Source organism: Oryx dammah, unplaced genomic scaffold, assembly GCF_014754425.2.
Source record: "Oryx dammah isolate SB20612 unplaced genomic scaffold, SCBI_Odam_1.1 HiC_scaffold_26, whole genome shotgun sequence".
Taxonomy (NCBI): Eukaryota; Metazoa; Chordata; class Mammalia; order Artiodactyla; family Bovidae; genus Oryx; species Oryx dammah.
In genome coordinates this window covers 64,216,077-64,236,274 of record NW_024070210.1, presented here as the reverse complement: position 1 = coordinate 64,236,274, position 20,198 = coordinate 64,216,077, and the positions used below count along the sequence as shown (strand labels likewise).

The 20,198-nt window shown below is 34.7% G+C and overlaps 1 protein-coding gene and 1 pseudogene across 2 annotated transcripts in view; both read right to left on the bottom strand.

The window, feature by feature from the left end:
• The window catches only part of UBR1 (ubiquitin protein ligase E3 component n-recognin 1), a 153,215-nt gene that overhangs the window by 65,283 nt on the left and 67,734 nt on the right, over positions 1 to 20,198 (bottom strand). For both annotated transcript variants that reach the window (XM_040226813.1, XM_040226814.1), the window contains 12 exons: positions 19,070 to 19,131; positions 18,688 to 18,798; positions 17,680 to 17,745; positions 17,293 to 17,394; positions 15,325 to 15,388; positions 12,491 to 12,615; positions 9,427 to 9,479; positions 8,278 to 8,380; positions 7,130 to 7,178; positions 6,589 to 6,743; positions 4,721 to 4,820; positions 2,934 to 3,043 (listed from right to left, as the gene is read on the bottom strand). In XM_040226813.1, coding sequence (XP_040082747.1) covers positions 2,934 to 3,043; positions 4,721 to 4,820; positions 6,589 to 6,743; positions 7,130 to 7,178; positions 8,278 to 8,380; positions 9,427 to 9,479; positions 12,491 to 12,615; positions 15,325 to 15,388; positions 17,293 to 17,394; positions 17,680 to 17,745; positions 18,688 to 18,798; positions 19,070 to 19,131 — 1,100 coding nt within the window. The remainder of the gene's footprint in view (positions 1 to 2,933; positions 3,044 to 4,720; positions 4,821 to 6,588; positions 6,744 to 7,129; positions 7,179 to 8,277; positions 8,381 to 9,426; positions 9,480 to 12,490; positions 12,616 to 15,324; positions 15,389 to 17,292; positions 17,395 to 17,679; positions 17,746 to 18,687; positions 18,799 to 19,069; positions 19,132 to 20,198) is intronic.
• On the bottom strand, positions 3 to 980 carry LOC120853585 (annotated as a pseudogene).

Sequence of the window (20,198 nt, the reverse complement as noted above, 5' to 3'; positions counted from 1 at the left end):
AAAAACAGATGAAATGTTAAAAAAAAAAAGTTTGGTTAAATTGAGCAGAACAGAAAAATTCACTCATCTGATTTTGTCACATTTCCAAATGTCTTTGACTTAAGCTGTTTACACACACACTCACATACACACACGCATACAAATACATAATAAGTAGCAATTCAGCTAAGAAGTTTGAAGATAGCAAAAATCAGCAGAATCAGTCTGCAGGATAAGCATACCTCTATTTTCTAGGGGAATTTTTTTTTTTAAATTTCAAATAACATTGCCAGTGCAAAGACATAAAGACAAAGATATAATATGGAAAGTGAAATCTTTTCTTCCTGATGCCAGTCCCTCTCACCCAAATCAACTAAATTTAAAGATAAGTAGCATTTCTTTGCAGGAAAAAAAATTAGAATATATATTTCTTTATATATAGTCTCATGAAAACTGATCCTACTATTATATGTTGTTTCCTACTTTCCGTTTTCACTGAATCATTTATCTTCAGAGGTGTTTGCAAGTAGCTTATACAGCTCTATCTTGCTCTTTTCATGTCTGAGTTTTATGGTTTTATTGACACAACATGCACACATGTTGTGCACTCATTGTCTTCACTGCACAGCCTGGCACAGGGATTGGTGACTCGGGTGGCCAGCTGGGCTGTTCTCTCCACAACTGCTTTGCACTTCTTGGAGGAGACAGATTTGTTTGTACAATAAGTTTGGTGTACAGTAATTTGTTGCGTACCAGCGGCACCTCAAGCTCCTCAACGTTATGGACTAGGAACTTTCAGAAGCCACTGGGTAGCATGAGCTTTGTTTTCCTGTTGCTCCCAACATTATCTGGCCCTTGAGTCTTCTGGCATTCCACTGTCAATCCCTCTGGTTTTCTCCAGTTACATTTAATTTTGACATATTGGCCTGACTGGTGCCAGATGAACTTCTTGGTCCTCAGGTCCTCTTTCTGACAATCTTGGGCTTTATGAGAGTGGCCATGAGGCCAAGTAGGAGATGGCTACCTCCACAGTCAGTGCCCAGGAAGAGATATCTCATTCTTTTTATTAATAAATATTAAGATTTCAGAGGTAAGACAGCACGTCCATAAAACTTACAGTATTTATATTTTGAAAGAGCCTCAGTTTCATGTGGGAAAACCTCCCACAAGGAACTTACAACAAAACTTTATATTAACCATTTGAATAAAATAGCTGTTTATAAGGTCAGACATTTGTGCTTTTCATATAGTTTGACAATGAACTTTGGTATGTAATAGAGAAATTAATAGAAATTAATAGAAAAAATAGAAAAAGTTAATAGAAAAATACACTTTCAGGGCCAGATCTCTAATTTATAATACCATTTACATAGGATATAAATATTGGACTAAATGATAGTTTAGTTCACTTTCAATTGAGCTTATCATTGGCTTATAACATTCTATAAGTTTCATGTGCATAATGTTGTATCTCTGTACACTACAGCATGCTCACATCAAAAGCTTAATTTCCATCCATTATGATACAGTTTGACTCCCTTTGCCCATTTCACTTTCCCCTTACTCCCTTCCTTCTGGTAATCACTACTCTGTTCTCTGTATATATGTGATTGGTTTTGGTTTGATCTATTCGTTTATTTATTTAATTTCATCAATTAATTTAATATTCCACATATGAATGAAATCTATAAAATAGTTATCTACTTCACTTCTTTTGTTTTTGTTTTATATTTTAAAATGATCATATTGGTAAGTTTAAGAAAAATACTAAATTATCATGAAATCTACTTCAAGAAAAATCTTGGTAATAACATTATCTTATAGTTACATATCAAATTACATCACACTTATTTAAGAAGTATTTCTGATTAAGTAATCAAAAGGACAGACTGCTTGAATTACAAAGCAGTACAAAGATCTCCAATTGATATAAACGTGGCAAAAACCACTCTATATTCTAATTATCAAAATAATATCTAGCTGGTAACATAAAAATATTTTCATAAATACAGTGAGAAGAAACTTCATAACCTTGGTTTCATGTTTCCATTTGGAGGCTTTTCCATTAAAGTAACATTCCTGACCTCTCTACACCTCATCAACTTCTCCCCAAAGGTACTGCCATCCACTCAACAGTTCAAGCTCCAAATTAAGTCATCTTTGATTTCTCTCATTCCTCCTATCAAATCTATCAGCAAGTTCTATAGCTCCTTCTGTCACATTATACCTGAATCAGTCCAGCTTCTTGCCATCTGCCCCCTAGACTATGTCATGGCTCATTTCTCACCAGGTTTACTGCCGTCATCTTTTAAAGGTGTTCCTGTTTTTATTCTTGTCCCTACAATCCATTTACCCTTGACCTCTAAGATCCTATATGACCTGGCCCCTGGCAACGCCTCTGACTTTGCTGCCTACCTTTCTCTACCTCCCCCATTATGTTCCTAGTCACCGTAGCCTTCTCTCTGGCCACCTCAGGGCTTTTGCATTGCTTTCTCCTCAATCTGGAGTACCTTCCCAGATTACTCTAACACTGGCTGCCTGTCCTTCAGTGCCAAGTTACTACCTAAAGCCAGCCTTTCTGATTACCCGTATAGTTACCCCTACTCATCTACTGAATTATCCTGATATTTCTTGCTTATTGTCTGTACCTCAATGTATACTCCATGATAACAAGCACCTTATCCGTCTTTTTCAGAGCCTAGAAATGAGCATGGCACATAGCAGGTTTACAATACATATTTACTGACTAACAAAATAAATTTTAATTTATTAAAAAGACCCCTCCACTAAAACACAGGGAAATTAGTATTACTAACATGAAAAATTACAGGTGACCATGAAGATCAGTAATAAATAATTTTACAATTAGCAAATACTATGATTTAATCTTAGAGGCATGCAGAGGATTCTTAAATATTTAAACCAAGATATGATTCATTTATTTTTAGGTTTACCTGGAGTATCCACATAATCATGTCCTTCTGGCCTTCTAACTGTGGAATCCCCTTGAGTTTTTCCAAAAGCATTTGTATATTCTGAGCATTCATGGCTGAACTTCCCAATCCTTTTTTAAAACACAAAAATTCTACATCATAAACATGTACTTCATAATTACATATAAATTTTAATTTACAGTTAATGTTATTCAAATTGATAAAGTTTGAACTCAATCCCTTAACAACATTAATTTTTCGATGGAAGAATCTGCAATCACAGGAAGTACCAAATACTAAATTAAATAACTTGAAAAACTGGAATTACTTTAGGTCTCTCTTGTACATTTTCTACTGGGTCTGCAAAGTGAAAACTACCCTTAGTGATCTGTCTCTTGCCTTTCCTCTACTTTGCTGTCTGGTAAAAATACTGAGAACCAAAGCTCCCAAAAATATGGAAGTGAGAGCTGTCATACCCATAAACTGAATAGGTTTAGGCTGTATGCAAGAATCTAAAAAACAAAGTGTTTAAATAGAAAATGAGATGCTTTTCTCTTATTGATTTTATAAATCAAATGTTCCTAGAATGTGCTCTGAAAAAACTGTCTTAATGTCGTAGCATTTAATAAAAATCTAATCTAAACCTATCGTGTTCTTCCAGGTTGAAAACAATGCAAAACACATTATCATTCACTCAGACTTCTGCAATCATTTTAAATTCAGAAACATCAAAACGTTCACAGATGGGTACTGTGAATATTATGGTTGATATAGCAGCATCTATTTGATAATACTGTGACAAGGAATGAAAGTAAGAAACCTTCAATGTATGTAGCCCCCACAAAAGGGGGATAAGATTGTGCAGGAAAAGGATTGTTGTGAGGATTAAAAAACATTATTTGCACTATTGAAAATTTTAAAGACTAAAGATGCTAGGAAAAGATTTAAAGCAATTTCAGTTTTTTGTCTTAAGGACTAACTAAACTTTATCAGAAACCCTCTTGCACTGTTGGTGGGAATGTAAATTGATAGAGCCACTATGGAGAACAGTGAAAACTAGGAATAAAACTATCATATGATCCAATAACCCCACCACTGGGCATATACCCTGAGAAAACCGTAACTGAAAAAGACACATGTATCCTAATGTTCACAGTAGCACTATTTACAGTGGGACACGTAAGCAACCTAAATGTTCATTGACAGATGAATGGATAAGGAAGATGTGGTACATATATAAAATGGAATATTACTTAGCCATAAAAAAGAACACATCTGAGTCAGTTCTAGTGAGGTGGATGAACCTAGAGCCTATTATATAGAATGAAGTAAGTCAGACAGAGAAAAACAAAACCATATATTAATATATATATATGGAATCTACAAAAATGGTAGTGACGAGTCTATTTTCAGGGAAGGAATGGAGATGCACACAGAGAACAGACTTGTGGACACAGTGGGGAAAGGAGAGAGTGAGGCAAATGAAGAAAGTAGCACAGACATATGTACACCACCATGTGTAAAATAGATAGCTGGTGAGAAGCTGCCCAACCAGCACTCTGAGATGATCTAGAGCAGTGGGATGGGAGGAGGGGAGAGAAACTAAAGAGGGAAGTGATATATGTATAATTATGGCTAATTTGCATTGCTGTATGGCAGAAACCAACACAACATTGTAAAGCAGTTTTCCTCCAACTAAAAAATAGATTAAAAAAATAAATAAGGGGGAAAAAAACTCCATCAGAATTCAACTTTCTATTACAAACTGGCAATTAGCTGAAACTGCTGAAAATGATACTAAAACATACTTGAGGCCTTATGGTAAAAGTCAAACGTCACTTCTTCTTCAGGAGATTTTTGAAGCTGTTGCTTTTCTTCTAGTAAGCCCAATGCTAGAATGTGAAATGCCTGAAAGAGGAAAATAGGACAAGATCTTTAAAACTGTGCTTCTTCAGGTAAGTGTATTTTAAATAGAGGTATAAAAGTAAGCAATCTGATAGGTAAAAAATGTGCAAAGTTTATGAACAAGCAGTTCACAGAGAAAGAAATGATATACACACATATGAAAAATGTTCAACCTTGGGAGTTCCCTGGTGGCCTAGTGGTTAAGATTCTAGGCTTCCAATGCCTTGGCCTGGGTTAAATCCCTGGTCAGGGAAGTTCCTGCAAGCTGCATGGCACAGTAAAAAAAAAAAAACAAAAAACGTTCAACCTCACTTAAAGAAACGTAAGTGAAACAAACAAGATCATCTATTTTTCACCTATTAAAATGGTAAATTTTAGAGCTTATTATAATACAGGCGTGACAAACGTGTTAGGAAGCAGGCATTTCTCATCACGCTGATAATGGGAAAGTAAACCCGTATGTTTTTGGAAGCCAATTAGACAATATCTATCAGTAATGTAAACGTATAGCCCCAGAACTAGGAATCAGTGTGATAGATTCACTTACTTAAGTATACAAAGGTATTTACACAACATTCATTTTAGTGTTCTTTATTATGTGTGTGTGTGTGCCCTCATGAGTAGGATTCTGTTGTTTAGTCCATAAGTCATCTCCAACTCTTTGGAAACCCCATGGACTGTAGCCTGCCAGGCTCCTCTGTCCATGGAATCTTCTCAGCAAGAATACTAGAGTGGGTTGCCATTTCCTCCTCCAGGGATTGAAGCCATATCTCCTGCACTGGCAGGCAGATTCCTTACCACTGAGCCACCTGGGAAGTGTTCTTTGTTATGGTTGGTGGTGGTTTAGTCACTAAATCATGTCTGACTCTTGTGACCCATGGACTCTAGCCCGCCAGACTCCTCTGTCCATGGGATTCTCCAGGCAAGAACACTAGAGTGGGCTGCCATTTCCCTCTCCAGTTCTTTGTTATACAAAGACCTAAAAACAACCTAAAAGCCTATTAACAGGAGATAGTTAAATGCATCATAGATGTCCATAATGGAATATGCAGCTACTGAGCATGTGTTAGGCCTATATGCACTAATGTGGAATGACTTCCAAAAGACACAAACCTTTTAGATAGGGCGCTAGGAGGCAGACAGAAAAATTTTAATTTTTGATTTCAAATATATCTCTATGGGTTCAAAGTTTTACTGCATTTATTTACCACTGTTATTGAAAAAATGTGAGACACACACAGAGAATGACATCATTTATAGCCTCTAGATCAGTAACAAGTCAAGGAAATTCACTTAGGCAGGTGCTAAATAAATATCCAATTACAGCTACCAAAGGTGACATTATTAAGTAACTTATCTATAACAGTATGGAGAAAAAAATAGTTGCTTCCATTTAATGAGCTAAGTCTCAAACAACTCTATGAAACAGTACGTGTGAAATAAAAAATATAGGAAACTAACTGTGATATGATAATGACATGTCAATTTATTATTAGCAGGAATAGGCCTTTTCCATTTCTCCTCTGCTTTTATTTTTTTTTTTTAATGTAAATTATTCCCAAGAGTAAGGATCCTAAAAGCCTGAGACTGTGTCACAAGGAAATCTCCGCAACATCTGAGCTATTTTCAATGGCTTTTAGGTCTCAGGTGCTCTAGCTGTGGTTCTAACTGAAGGTCAGAAAGGTAGACTAGGGATCTTCTCCAGGCCCTCAAGACCTCTATGAAGTAGAGAAAGTATCTGAAAGAGAAAAAATATTTTCAGTATACATACCATCTGGAGCATTCCTTCAGTCCACAAATTAGAATCTAGATCTACTGCCCGCTCAAATATGGTCCTGAGAATGTACATCATGATATCACAATTGAGAAGGTTAACTGCTTTGCTGAAAGCAGGGCAGAATTCAGGAGGTGGTGGTGGTGGTAATGCTAAGGTGGGTAGGAGATCAATATCAGAAGAGATAAACAGTTACTATTTTATTTGGGTTATCAGACATGTTAAATTTCAAATATCAGTATCATATACTACATGCAAAACAGCATAGGATCTTTGTTATCTTTAAAGCACTGAAAACATCAATACTATGGGAAATATGAGTCACTATGTAAGTCACCCAAAATAAACTCCATTTGTTAAAATTTAAAATTCTATCGCCACTGATGTACGCTATGTCTTAATGTGTCAACAAGAAACAAAGGGTTCTTTGCAATCCATTAGTTGCTCACTTAAAAAAACAACAAAAACAAAACACTATATGCTTTGCTGCTACAAAATCAGAATACAAAGTCAGTCAACTTAGAATCTCACTTTTTACCTTCATCTTTGTTTTCCTGTTTTCTCCTTTTCTTCTGCATATGTTCAGCCTAAATATATTAAAAAAAAAAAAAAGGCCTATCTTAAAATATAACACCTGACAAGCATGAAACAAATGGAGTACTCTGCGGAGGCAGGAAACCTACCAAAATACTTTACATACTGAAATATGTATTCAAATGCTACCTTATTCCAGAAACAAAATCATCGTCCTAGGGAAAGTCACTGCAAAATAGATGGTAATAATCCTCATCATTAATTTAGTTCCCCATTTCTTTCAGTCAACAATATTTACCTAGTGTCTATTATATACAGGGCACTGTACTAAAAACCGGAACTTATTCATCTTACAACAACAAAGCCAGACATCAAACTTAACTGAATGATCTAACTTAACGTCACTCATCACCTTAACTAAGTGATCTAACTTAACATCATCCTTAATAGGACAAACAGACATTATGCGTCTACTGATGAGATACAATATGTCACCTATGTAGTATTCTTGCTCCAAAATGCTTAATTTGAATCTACTCATGGGAATAAAATTAGACATATCCAGAGTGGCTCAGACGGTAAAGTGTCTACAGTGTGGGAGACCTGGGTTTGATCCCTGGGTCGGGAAGATCCGCTGGAGAAGGAAATGGCAATCCACTCCAGTACTATTGCCTGGAAAATTCCATGGACAGAGGAGCCTGGTAGGCTACAGTCCATGGGGTCACAAAGAGTCGGACAAGACTAAGTGACTTCACTTCACTTCAGAATATTGGATATTCTAAAAGACTACTAGCCTATACTAGTTGACATTAACAGAAATGTGAATGTTATGAAAAACAAAAAAAGGCAAAAAGAGTATTCCCAATTAAAGGAGATTATAGAAACATGAGAGCAAATGAAGTGCATGATCTTTGATTGAATCCTCCTACCCCAACATAATTATAAAGAATATTTTTGGTATAATCAGAAAAATTTGAACAGTGACTACATACTAGATAATATTATTGATTCAATTTTAATTTCTTGGGTAAGATAATGCCCTCTAATAATGAAAACCAGTATGAAACTACAGAAAAACCAGGGAATTGTCTATGGAGCTGGAAAGCCTAAAGCATTTTCGGTTTATTTACTGAAAAGGGTAACTTTTCATACCTTGCTATGCTGTGTTTTGGAGTAATGATAAAAGTACATATTAAAGTCTTTCAGTGATTCATCCTTCAGTTCATAAACTCCATGGCCTGATACACCTGGTTTCCTAAAAAGACAGAAAATACAGAGGTGAACTGCACTGCCCTTGAAGTATAGAGTAACATAAAGTAAGAATCTAAAAATTAATCTTAAAATCAAGAAAACAATCATATCTCATTCAGCTTGCTTAAATTGACTGACAAATTTCATTTCATGAAAATAAACTAACAAATTTAACACTATAAGCTCAAAGTCCTGGTAATAGTTGTGTCTCATAATTATGAAATTTAAACAAATATGAAAAAGTTTGATCTGATCCCATGCTCTACTTAAATCCCTAAGACTTTGCTTTTAGCCTCTGAAACCTAACATTGCTTATTCAACTAAAGCCTGCATTGTCTAAGGCAAAATCTAAAATAGTAGTTAAGATATCATGTCCTTAGGAAATTGTAAATGCAAATAAAATAGTGAATACTCTATAGAGAACTATAAGGAAAAACACTAAAGCCAAAAGGCGTATACTGCACATTAAACGGCTTTTGCTCTCTATCAAAGTAAGTAAAATATCTTATGAATATTATTAGAGCATAAAAAAGCTATATTCTATTTTTAAAGGTATTTGACACTAGCAATTTATCTATGAATTCATGACAATAACAAGTAGAAATTCACTACTAGTATCAATTATTTTAATTTCAAGAATTAACCTTTTAAAATCTTATTTCATTTTACGCATCTCAAAGAATCAAACGATTGCAAAATATTTTAATCCTAGCAGAGAAAAATTGTAAATTAGTATACAAAATGAAAATTTAATAGAATAAATGAAGTCATGGCTTAGATTTGATGGGAGACTATCAGAAAGGTTTGTTTACTTATTAAGTCACCTAACATAAAAAGTGGATATCTCTCATTGATTTGCCAAAAAATACTCACTTCTTCAGCATAGGTACTAAGTGCCTATAGTGCACCCCTAGATCTCACCCTTTCTGTCTATACTTTAATTTTGTTTTTAGGAGTTCAGGAAAGAACTTCAGAACTTCTACAATAATTCAAATTACAAGACAAAGATTGATGTACCTTTCAGAATAAGCATAAATATTAAGTACTTACTTAAATGTGGCCACTTTGTTTATGACATTCTCTAAGCCAGTTTCATTATTTTCCTGTTGAAACAATATTTTTGTCATTTTTACCTTCACATAATGACTTTATTTTCTTTTACTGTGAACCGAAATACCCTTTCAAAGCATTTCTGAGTATTTTAGAAATAATTCAAAATCAGATCAATTTCCAATATTTAAAAATTAGGTCTAAAACCTATTAGTGTTGAGGGATGGATTTCTTAGCAGAGGTAAGACGCCTGTATAAATTGCTTAAGGAAGAAATTTAATCTAAATTTTTATTTTTTAATTTTATTCTTACTTAATTTTACTTTACAATACTGTATTGGTTTTGCCATAATTGACATGAATCCACCACGGGTGTATACAAGCTCCCAATCCTGAATCCCCCTCCCTAAATTTGCCCTTATATATGTATATACATACAACAAATAATTCAAAGAAACTGTTATTTTTTTAATCTAGTATGTTATTCACCCACATCATTTAAGCAAACGTCCATGTTGAACTAATCCTTAAAACCAAGGTAACAAAATAAATAGGATCTATGGAAAAACACATATATAGATGTCCAAATATATTCTGGCTTCTGCAATTATGATTTTTTTTTTTTCAAATTGGCTTGAATTTTTCCTTTAACAAAAAATTTTTCTTTTTCTTTTTGGTCAAGCTACATCCCACGTGGGATCTTAGTTCCTCAACCAGGAAGTGAACCCACGTCCCCTCCAGTGGAAAGGCAGAGTCCTAACCATTGGACTACCAGGAAGTCCCAACAAGGAATCTTCTTTTTTTTTTTAAATGAAGTCATTTAAAATCAGGATAAGGACTTAGTCAATATACTAAAGCAAGCTCATAGGTTCCTACAGTCCTGCAAAAATTAAGAAATTTAGCCTCCTTTTAAAAAGTACTTGAAAGCAGTGAAAAGTAAGGGTATACATTAAAGCTTGCTATTTTTTTGCAAAATATGGTATGTATTTTTTTGGTATTTATTTATTTATTTTTGTATGTATTTATTTAAATATGATATGTATTTTTTTTTTGGATCCTAAATCACTGCAGATGGTGACTGCAGCCATGAAATTAAAAGACGCTTGTTCCTGGGAAGAAAAGTTATGACCAACCTAGATAGCATATTCAAAAGCAGAGACATTACTTTGTCAACAAGGGTCCATCTAGTAAAAGCTATGGTTTTTCCAGCAGTCATGTATGGATGTGAGAATTGGACTATAAAGAAAGCTGAGCACTGAAGAATTGATGCTTTTGAACTGTGGTATTGGAGAAGACTCTCGAGAGTCTCTTGGACTGCAAGGAGATCCAACCAGTCCATCCTAAAGGAAATCAGTCCTGGATATTCATTGGAAGGACTAACGTTGAAGCTGAAACTCCAATACTTAGGCCACCTGATGCAAAGAGCAGACTCATCTGAAAAGACCCTGAGGCTGGGAAAGAATGAAGGCGGGAGGAGAAGGGGACGACAGAGGATGAGATGGTTGGATGGCATCACTGACTCAATGGACATGAGTTTGGGTAAACTCCAGGAGTTGGTAATGGACAGGGAGGCCCGGCATGCTGCAGTCCATGGGGTCCCAAAGAGTTGGACACGACTGAGTGACTGAACTGATGGTATGTGAAATTGTTTTTAGGTGGCACAGTTATATATCCTTAAAGTTTTGAACAGTTATTCATTTATCTTAACATGCATTAGGACTTCTCTGGTGGCTCAGACGGTAAAGCGTCTGCCTCCAATGCAGGAGACCTGGGTTTGATCCCTGGGTCGGGAAGATCCGCTGGAGAAGGAAATGGCAATCCACTCCAGTACTATTGCCTGGAAAATTCCATGGACAGAGGAGCCTGGTAGGCTATAGTCCACGGGGTCGCAAAGAGTCAGACACGACTGAGCGACTTCACTGGCATGCTGCAGTCCATGGGGTCCCAAAGAGTTGGACACGACTGAGTGACTGAACTGATGGTATGTGAAATTGTTTTTAGGTGGCACAGTTATATATCCTTAAAGTTTTGAACAGTTATTCATTTATCTTAACATGTATTAAGAAAAAATTAATCTAGAATGTCAAACCTACTATTTCATTGTATTGTTGCTTAGAAAGATGCTAAGGAAAAATGTAAGTTAATTTTATAATGTATTAGTAATTTCTAAAATTGGTAGACAGATGTGCAGAAATTATGAAGGTGATATGGTTAAAGTCTGAGAATCAGTTAACAGTGAAACTAGAAAAGAACTATGGATATTTAAGAAGAAAAATGACCAAGAGTCAAGGCTTATTTCTATTCTACTTCTCTGGAAAGCCTTGATAGTAAAGGTAAGTTTAACCTCTTATAAGAATCATTGTTCTAATGCATAATTTAAAAATATGTGTTAAAAAATATGACTTATAATCTTTAGGATTACTGCTTAAATGTCAACAATACTGAATGTAAATATCACCTGGGACGGCTATGAGAATGCACCCTGCAGACCTCTAGTTAGAGGAACAGAGACACTAATGCAGGCTTACTTAGGGAGGCATGGGAAGGCACCAAACCTTGATTAGACTACCCAGCAGTCCAGGACATTCCTACCTTCTTTCCTTCTTTCTTCATCTGGGATCAGACTTGCACTACAGTTTGATGGCTCCCCCAGCCTTTCCCAGCTCCCTCATCAATCCTCTCACAGTCACTGTTCCTAATAAAACCTTAAATGTTTTGTCTTGACATCTGCTTCTCAGAAGACCCAGACTAACACACCACCCAAATAGTTTCAGTATTTCACAAAGTTCTCTTTTCCTCTGGAGAAAATTTACGTTAAAGTAAAAAAATTAAAGAGTTTATTGCTCTAAGGTGTTTTCTAAATAGCCAGAATATCTCTAAAATGTTTCCTAAAGCCCCAAAGCCCAGAATTAAGGTTTATACCACTAAAAAATTAATGGTGAGCGTTTTATATCTGAAAATCAAAATAGATTTTCCTAAAACTTCAAAAGCTTCCAATTAGAGAAAAAGAAAAACTATCCCATCTTGATGTGAGTGAAGTAAAAAAAAAACAAAACTGGACTTACATTCTCAGGTAAATTTTTGGCAATGGCACTGTGTGGCATGGGTTCAATACAAAGCAAGTGAATAATTTCTCTCATTGTGACCTCTTCTTTGGTCACATTTCCCACTCCAGGTACGTAACGCTCTCCTAATACAAAAATGCAAAGAAAAGGTAAGAGTTAATTGCTTTCCATGTAAATCAAGAACACTGCATTAAATCAAATCTATGAGAGAGTGACCAAAAGTTATTTGAACATGTTTCTAAACCTGAACAATATTCTATATGCTGAAAGAGGAAGAAAAATACAGAGATCTAAGTAACACAGGGCTTATCTTAACTTAAATACACACACTCAAATACTATAAACAAAGCCCCTCAATTAAATAAGCATATATTATTAATCAAAAAACAAAAAAGAGGGTAGTGGCCATCATGGGACAACATGAAATTAAAAGATGCTTACTCCTTGGAAGAAAAGCTTTAACAAACCCAGACAGCATATTAAAAAGCAAAGATATCAATTTGCCAACAAAGATCTGTATAGTCAAAGCTATGGATGTGAGAGATGGACCATAAAGAAGGCTGAGCACTGAAGAATTGATACTTTCTAACTGTGGTGTTGGAGAAGACTCTTGAGAGTCCCTAGGACAGCAAGGAGATCCAACCAGTCAATCCTAAAGGAAATCAACCTTGAATATTCATTGGAAGGCCTGAGGCTGAAGCTGAAGCTCCAATACTTTGGCCACCTGATGCAAAGAACTCACTCATTGGAAAAGACTCTAATGCTGGGAAGTATTGAAGGCAGGAGGAGAAAGGGATGACAGAGGACAAGATGGTTGGATGGCATCACCGACTCACTGGACATGAGTTTGAGCAAGCTCCAAGAGATGGTGACGGACAGCGAAGTCTGGCTTGCTGCAGTCCATGGGGTCACAAAGAGTCAGACACAACTAAGCAACTGAACAACAGCAACAAAGGATCCTGAAACAACAGCTTTTCTTTCAAGGTCTTCCTCAAGTTTGTCTCTACTTGTTATTTATGAAAGAACAAAGTGAAAACTAAAAGACAAAATACTTAAAAATGTCTCTATAGGCTAAATGACAAAACAGTAATGTGTGTCAGGAATGGATGCTATTGCCAGCATGCCTACATGATCAGATTTCAATTTTTTATCTCAATAAACTACCAGATGGAGAGAGAAAATAGCTAATTTTAACTATGGGAATGTTAACTGGTGTCAACAGCATCTAATTCCCAATGCCTCAAGAAGGCTTGATATATTTGATCTTATGTCTCAGTATTTAATAGTACTTATTGAAAATTTCAATACTACATGTGTACAAAGTCTTGTGATATCTATAAGAGGGTAATTAGAGTACAAGGACAGGGATTTTTTTTTTATTTTTTGTCTAAGAGATCTGAATTCTACAAATCAGCAAAGCAGTGACATTTTGTTAATTTAATTCACTCGCAACAGATTCATTACTATTTAAATACATTGTAATTTTCATTTTTTCACCATAACAGTACCCTCTGTAAGTTTCATGCTAGAAAGAATCTTAGAGATCACATAGATTACTTTTACACTTTACAAATCAAGAATTTGAGCCCCTGAAAATGTAAATGGCATGCTCTTGATAGTTTACAGCAAGGTCAAGACTAGCTCTTATTAGTTTATAGCAAGGTCAAGACTAGATCTTATGATTCCTAATCCAAATCTTTTACACTTATTGATGTTTTCTCTGTAATATTATCAGAGATTTTACACATACATATATTTTTTAAAAAATGATGGCTCTTAAAAGTAATAAACTTAGAAATGTAGCAAGTATTAACTAAAAATAAAATGACATAGAAGGAAATATCCGATGAATTTAGGAAAACAAAATAACAGCAATATAATAGCAATAGTAAAATAGTGAAAATATAAAATACCAAAACCTATTGACAATTCTAATATATGGTATTAATATGCAGTAGCAGAAATTCTTCATAGTATTCCAAGAACAAACACAAAAATTCCCCTCAAGTTTTTGTAATCTAATAAAGTATATCATCAACTTAAAAATATTTCGCACATTTTTAACTTGTCCATTTTTTCCAGAAGTTTCCTACAGAATACTCTGGAATTATTTCAGAAGAGTTGGTGCCTGGAAGATTTACATCTCACGTGGCACTGAAGGTTTACCACACTTTCTGCTGAGACAAGCAGCTAGTCCAGCAACTAGCTCCTGACAAACAGCAAGTAAAATATACCCATGTTTTCAGATTTGGCTAAAACAGCAAGTAAAATATACCCATATTTTCAGATATGGCTAATGGCTAGAATCCTTACCAGGAACTATTAATACAAAGCAGTGTCTCCTACAGTAAAGTAAGAAACAAAGAGCCAGAATAAGAAGTTAAGAACTTTTACACAGCTGGTAAAATCAAGAGACTATAATATATAATATATAAAAGCAGAAGTAAGGCCAATATGGGCACAAAGTAATTTAATAGAACTGGATGAAAATACATCTTACTTAGATGCATGTTACATTGAAATTTTACATATATATATAAAATTTTTAGCACCTAGCATATACTTATTTTACATCTATGTTTCTAACTAGGATAATTATTTTCCAGATCTCTACAAACAAGTCCAAACAATTAACAAATCAGGTATTGAAAAATGAAGATGTAATAGCTGTGCTTTTCTAAAGGTGAATTTCTAAACATATCAATCACATTAGTCACATCAATCTCTAATATTCTCTGCTATATTTGGAGAAGAACAAAGTAAGTTAGAGTTCTTACTTATGTTCTCTCTATAAAGTAACTCATGCTCTGTTTCAAAACATCTTTTACTCTTACCCACAATGTAGATGAGGACTTGAAGCATTTCTTCTATTAAGGTATTATACTGCTTAACCAAATCCTGTAGAATTATAAAAGAAAAAATTAGTTACATAAGAACCAAAAGCCGCCATAAAACACACATTTTTTTCAGGATCAGACTGACAGTCCAGCCAATCCAGTATCTTCTTTCAGTATTTTCAACAGAGAATTATGAGATGAATAATTCCCTTTTGTTGACTTCAAATTCTATAAGGTCACAATACTCGGCATCTAATAAGAACTCAATGCTGCTGCTGCTGCTGCTAAGTTGCTTCAGTTGTGTCGAAATCTGTGGGACCCCACAGACGGCAGCCCACCAGGCTCTGCTGTCCCTGGGATTCTCCAGGCAAGAACACTGGAGTGGGTTGCCATTTCCTTCTCCAATGCATGAAAGTGAAAAGTGAAAGTGAAGTCGCTCAGTCGAGTCCGACTCTTAGCCATCCCATGGACTACAGCCTACCAGGCTCCTCCATCCATGGGATTTTCCAGGCAAGAGTACTAAAGTGGGTTGCCATTGCCTTCTCCGAAGAACTCAATAACAATTGCTAAATATTATTATTGTTTTTATTATCCTTATTACCCATTAAGCCTTCAGTCAGAAAAAGAATTCTAACCTTTAACTTTCCCTGTACTATGGCTTCCTTCTTATCAGGGTTGGTGAGACAGTGGCTACAAATATGTAACCAACAGCTACAGTGAGTGTACCCCTCCCTAAAACACCTGTTACTTAAATACTATAGTAAATTAGAAACTCATTTTCACTGAGTATAAAAACATGACTAAAAATTAGCTTTGTATTTTGTATCCTATTCTTTGGGCCTTTGTAAGTGACTTCTAATTTGAAGAATAAAATAATGCAATTCATAAATTACAAAGCCTACTTTATAAACTGGTAGGAAATATTAAAACAATGAAGAGGTGATAAAACTCCAAAGACAAACTATAAACTGAAAAAAGGCAATAAATACAAATAAAGAATATCTTTACTAAATAAGGAACTTTTATAGAAACAGGAAAAAGGTGAAGGACAGGAACAGATAATTCACTACCAAAAAAGGGAAAAAAATAAAGTCAATAATCATGAAAACAAAGTCAACCTCACTGATAACTAAAAAACTGCAAATGAAAATTAAAAACCATCTTTCATATATTAGATCAACAAAATACCAGTGCCATTACAGATGTATATACTGCTAGAGAGAGTCAGTTTGACAATATCTATTCAAGAAACATAAGAAAGGGTATGCTGCATTCTCCAGCAAATCTACTCCTAAGAATTTATTTTAACAAAATAAGTAGGCATGTATTTAAACCTTGAGGTGCAGAGATGTTTATAAGAGCAAAAAAAATCAAAAAACCCCTTCAGCAATAGGAGACTAAAGTATAATGCAATCATAAAGTGCAATATTACACAGCCATTAAAAATTATGTTAAAAAAGATGATGCAGTTATATACTTCTTTAATGCCAAGAAAAAAAACCTATCACAATATTTCACTAAGCACAGGAAGCAAACTGCAAAACAGCACATATGAAAGATTCAATTTTTCCTTTAAAAACAAACGACACCAAAACTTTAAAAGTGATCATTTCTAAGGGGCAGAGTTTCATGTGATTTTCTTCTCCTTTTTGTTAATCTATATACAGTCATCACTCAGTATCGTCAGGGGATTACTCCAGGACCCTTGCAGATACCAAAATCCACAGATGTTTAAGTCCCTTATATATACTGACTAGTAGGTCGGGATTCTGCATCCATGTACATTCTAATTTTTATAGAGTAAAAAGAGTATATGTGTGTACATGCAGAAGTAGATGTATGTTTTGTGTATGTGTGTGGTATTTGGAGATATACATATATAAATAAATAATCTTATATATGATTAAGATAGTTAACAATAAAATTTTCTTTGGATTAATTTACATATCAGTTTCTATCACTTACCTGGTCTTTTATGGAAATGGTCTTGTTAAAAGCATCAGCAAGTTCATACCTGTGAAGTACCAGTAATAAGAACTTGTTGGGATCCATTAGAGATGCACCAATCTGTGAAAGAAATCAAGTCCCATAGTTCTATGTATTAAATGGAGAAACATTTTGTCTCTAGTAGCAGGGCTATGAGAATAAGGTAAATCTGCAGAAGATAATGTAGCAGTCCCTTCTGCTTCTATGATTCTATATTCATCTCAACAGTGAGAAAAACTTAAGTAAATAAAAGTATAATACAATAATAAGTTATAAAAAGGTTATTATGTTATAATATCTTCTCCTACTACAAGGAATATAGGAAGGAAGGTTATGACACATATCAGAACAAATTTAAATAGGTACCTGAAGCATAATGATATCTTTATCATACATTTCTTCTCTGCATTTAACATCTTGGTAATAAAACACCTATAAAATAAAAGGTAGAACAGAAGCTAAAAGAATCATTTTATTTCAAACAAAATTCTCAGCAAAAACTATTCTTTAAATTTTTACTAAACTAGAATCCCCAAGAACTACTTTGTAGCAGAAGAAAAAGAAGCTGTAAATTTATGAATCATTTTAAGGGATTTGGGAGGATGATGTGAGAAAATATGGCATGAAAATACTTCAGAGTTTAAAATGCTCTATACTAGTTATTATTCTCAACATGTGTAACAAAATAATTGACTCCCCCACCAAGTTCAACTGCGAAAATTTCCTCGGTAGCTTAGCAGTAAAGAATCTGCTTGCAATGCAGGAGACCCAGGTTCGATCCCTGGGTCGGGAAGATCCCCTGGAGGAGGAAATGACAACCCACTCCAGCATTCTTGCCTGGGAAACGCCATGGAGAGTCTGGCGGGCTATAGCCCATGGTGTCACAGAGTTGGACATGACTGAGCAGAGAAAAGCATACCAAGTTTAAAACACCCACTTCAATAAAAGTAGACCAAATTCCTACAATCAATCAATGCCATTTTTCTCCCAAGCAGTATCTTTACAATTCGTTTCCCCATCTTTCAGGAAAAGCACTGCTCCTTATTTGCTCTCAAACAGAGGGAAAAATTGTAAGATGCTGTTCAATTAAGACTGGTGGTAGGAAGTTTACAGTTCCCAAGTAAGGTAATCTTCAGGAAAGATATATATTAGTAGGAAAGATTCTGGTGGTGTTACCGGCTTTCACCTGACCTATCTGCTTAACAGGATTAAGGAAAATGTCCATATGGTCACTAGAACTTCCTTGAGTTTACATAAGAGCTAGAAAGCAAAAGTACTGAGCAGAATCCAGGGATACAAAGTAAAATATATATTAATAAAGGAAAAAGCAAGCAGAAAATGAACACACAATATGAATAATATACCTTGCCATACCTGGCTAATGAGAGAGAGCCCATTTCTTCGCCACATCTCAGCAACAACTTGGGCGACCAATACCAGACAACGCAAAGGATATTCAACCAGTACCTCTACTTGAAAATCCTCCTGAAACAGAGCGAGATCAATTTCAATATTTCGCAGAGGTTTGGATGCAATGGCACTATACATCGCTCCATTTTCTCATCTGTAAAATGGAAGGGCTTGAACTAGAGGACTCCAAGTCACCATGATTCAGGTTTCAATGTTCTATGACACAGACATAAAATTATTAACTGGGAATTATTCAGGTAGGTTTCAAAATATCTTCTTCTTCCCACTCAACCAAGAGGTATTTAAAAATAGAATATAAGCAAGTCAGAATTTAACAGTCACTTACAAAAGGCACAAATTCATGCAGTCTTGAAACAGCACCCAGCCTGCTCAAACGCACATGAAGACCTAAAAGTTAAAAAATGAAAGATGAGAAAGCAATAAACCCAGTTGATTTGTTTCCCAGTTAATTCACCAAGTTTGAAAATTTGTGAAATTTAAATACACATTAACTGAGCTTAGATATGACACCTCAGAATGCAAAGTTTTGATTTCTAATTTTGAAACACAGTATTACTAACATATTTAAGATCCTACACTGTATTATTTTTATATATATAAATACTATGCTTCTTCCTAAGAAATGATTTTCCTCACAAACCAAGTACCAAAAGAAATAAAAACTGTATAGCACAGGGAACTGTATTAAATATCCTGTCATAAACCATTATGAAAAAAGAATATGTGTGTGTGTGTGTGTATATATATATTATATATAACTTAGTCATTTTATTATCCAACAAAAATTAAACACAGCATTGTAAATCAACTATACCTCAATAAAACAAAAAGAAATAATAACTAATCTAGGTATTTCTTTTTGTAAAAATAGAAGTGACATAAAATCACATGTCAATTATACCACATACAAAAATTACCTAAAAATGATACCAGCAATCTGAACACAGATGCTAAAATCTATAAAACTCTTAGAAAATAACATAAGAAAAAGACTTTGCAACATTGGATTTGATAATAATTTCTTGGATATGACATCAAAAACATAACTAATCAAAGGAAAAATAAATTAGACTATACCAAATTAAACACTTTTGTGCATCAAAGGACACGAACAACAGAGTGAAAGGCAACCCACAGAATGGAAGAAAATATCAGGAAATCATATACCTCATAAGTAGTTAATATCCAGAATATACAAAGAATTCCAATAACTCAACAATAAAATCTGATTAAAAAATAGACAATGGACTTGATCAGACATTTCTCCAAAGAAGAAATATATATGGCCAGTAAGCACAGGAAACAATGCTCAATGTCACTCATCATTAAGAAAATGCAAATCAAAACCACAGGAGATACCAGTTCACACTCATTAGGATGGTTATTTAAAAGAAAAAATAACAAATGTTGATGAGGATGTAAAGAAACTGGAATCCTTGTGCACTGTTGTTGGG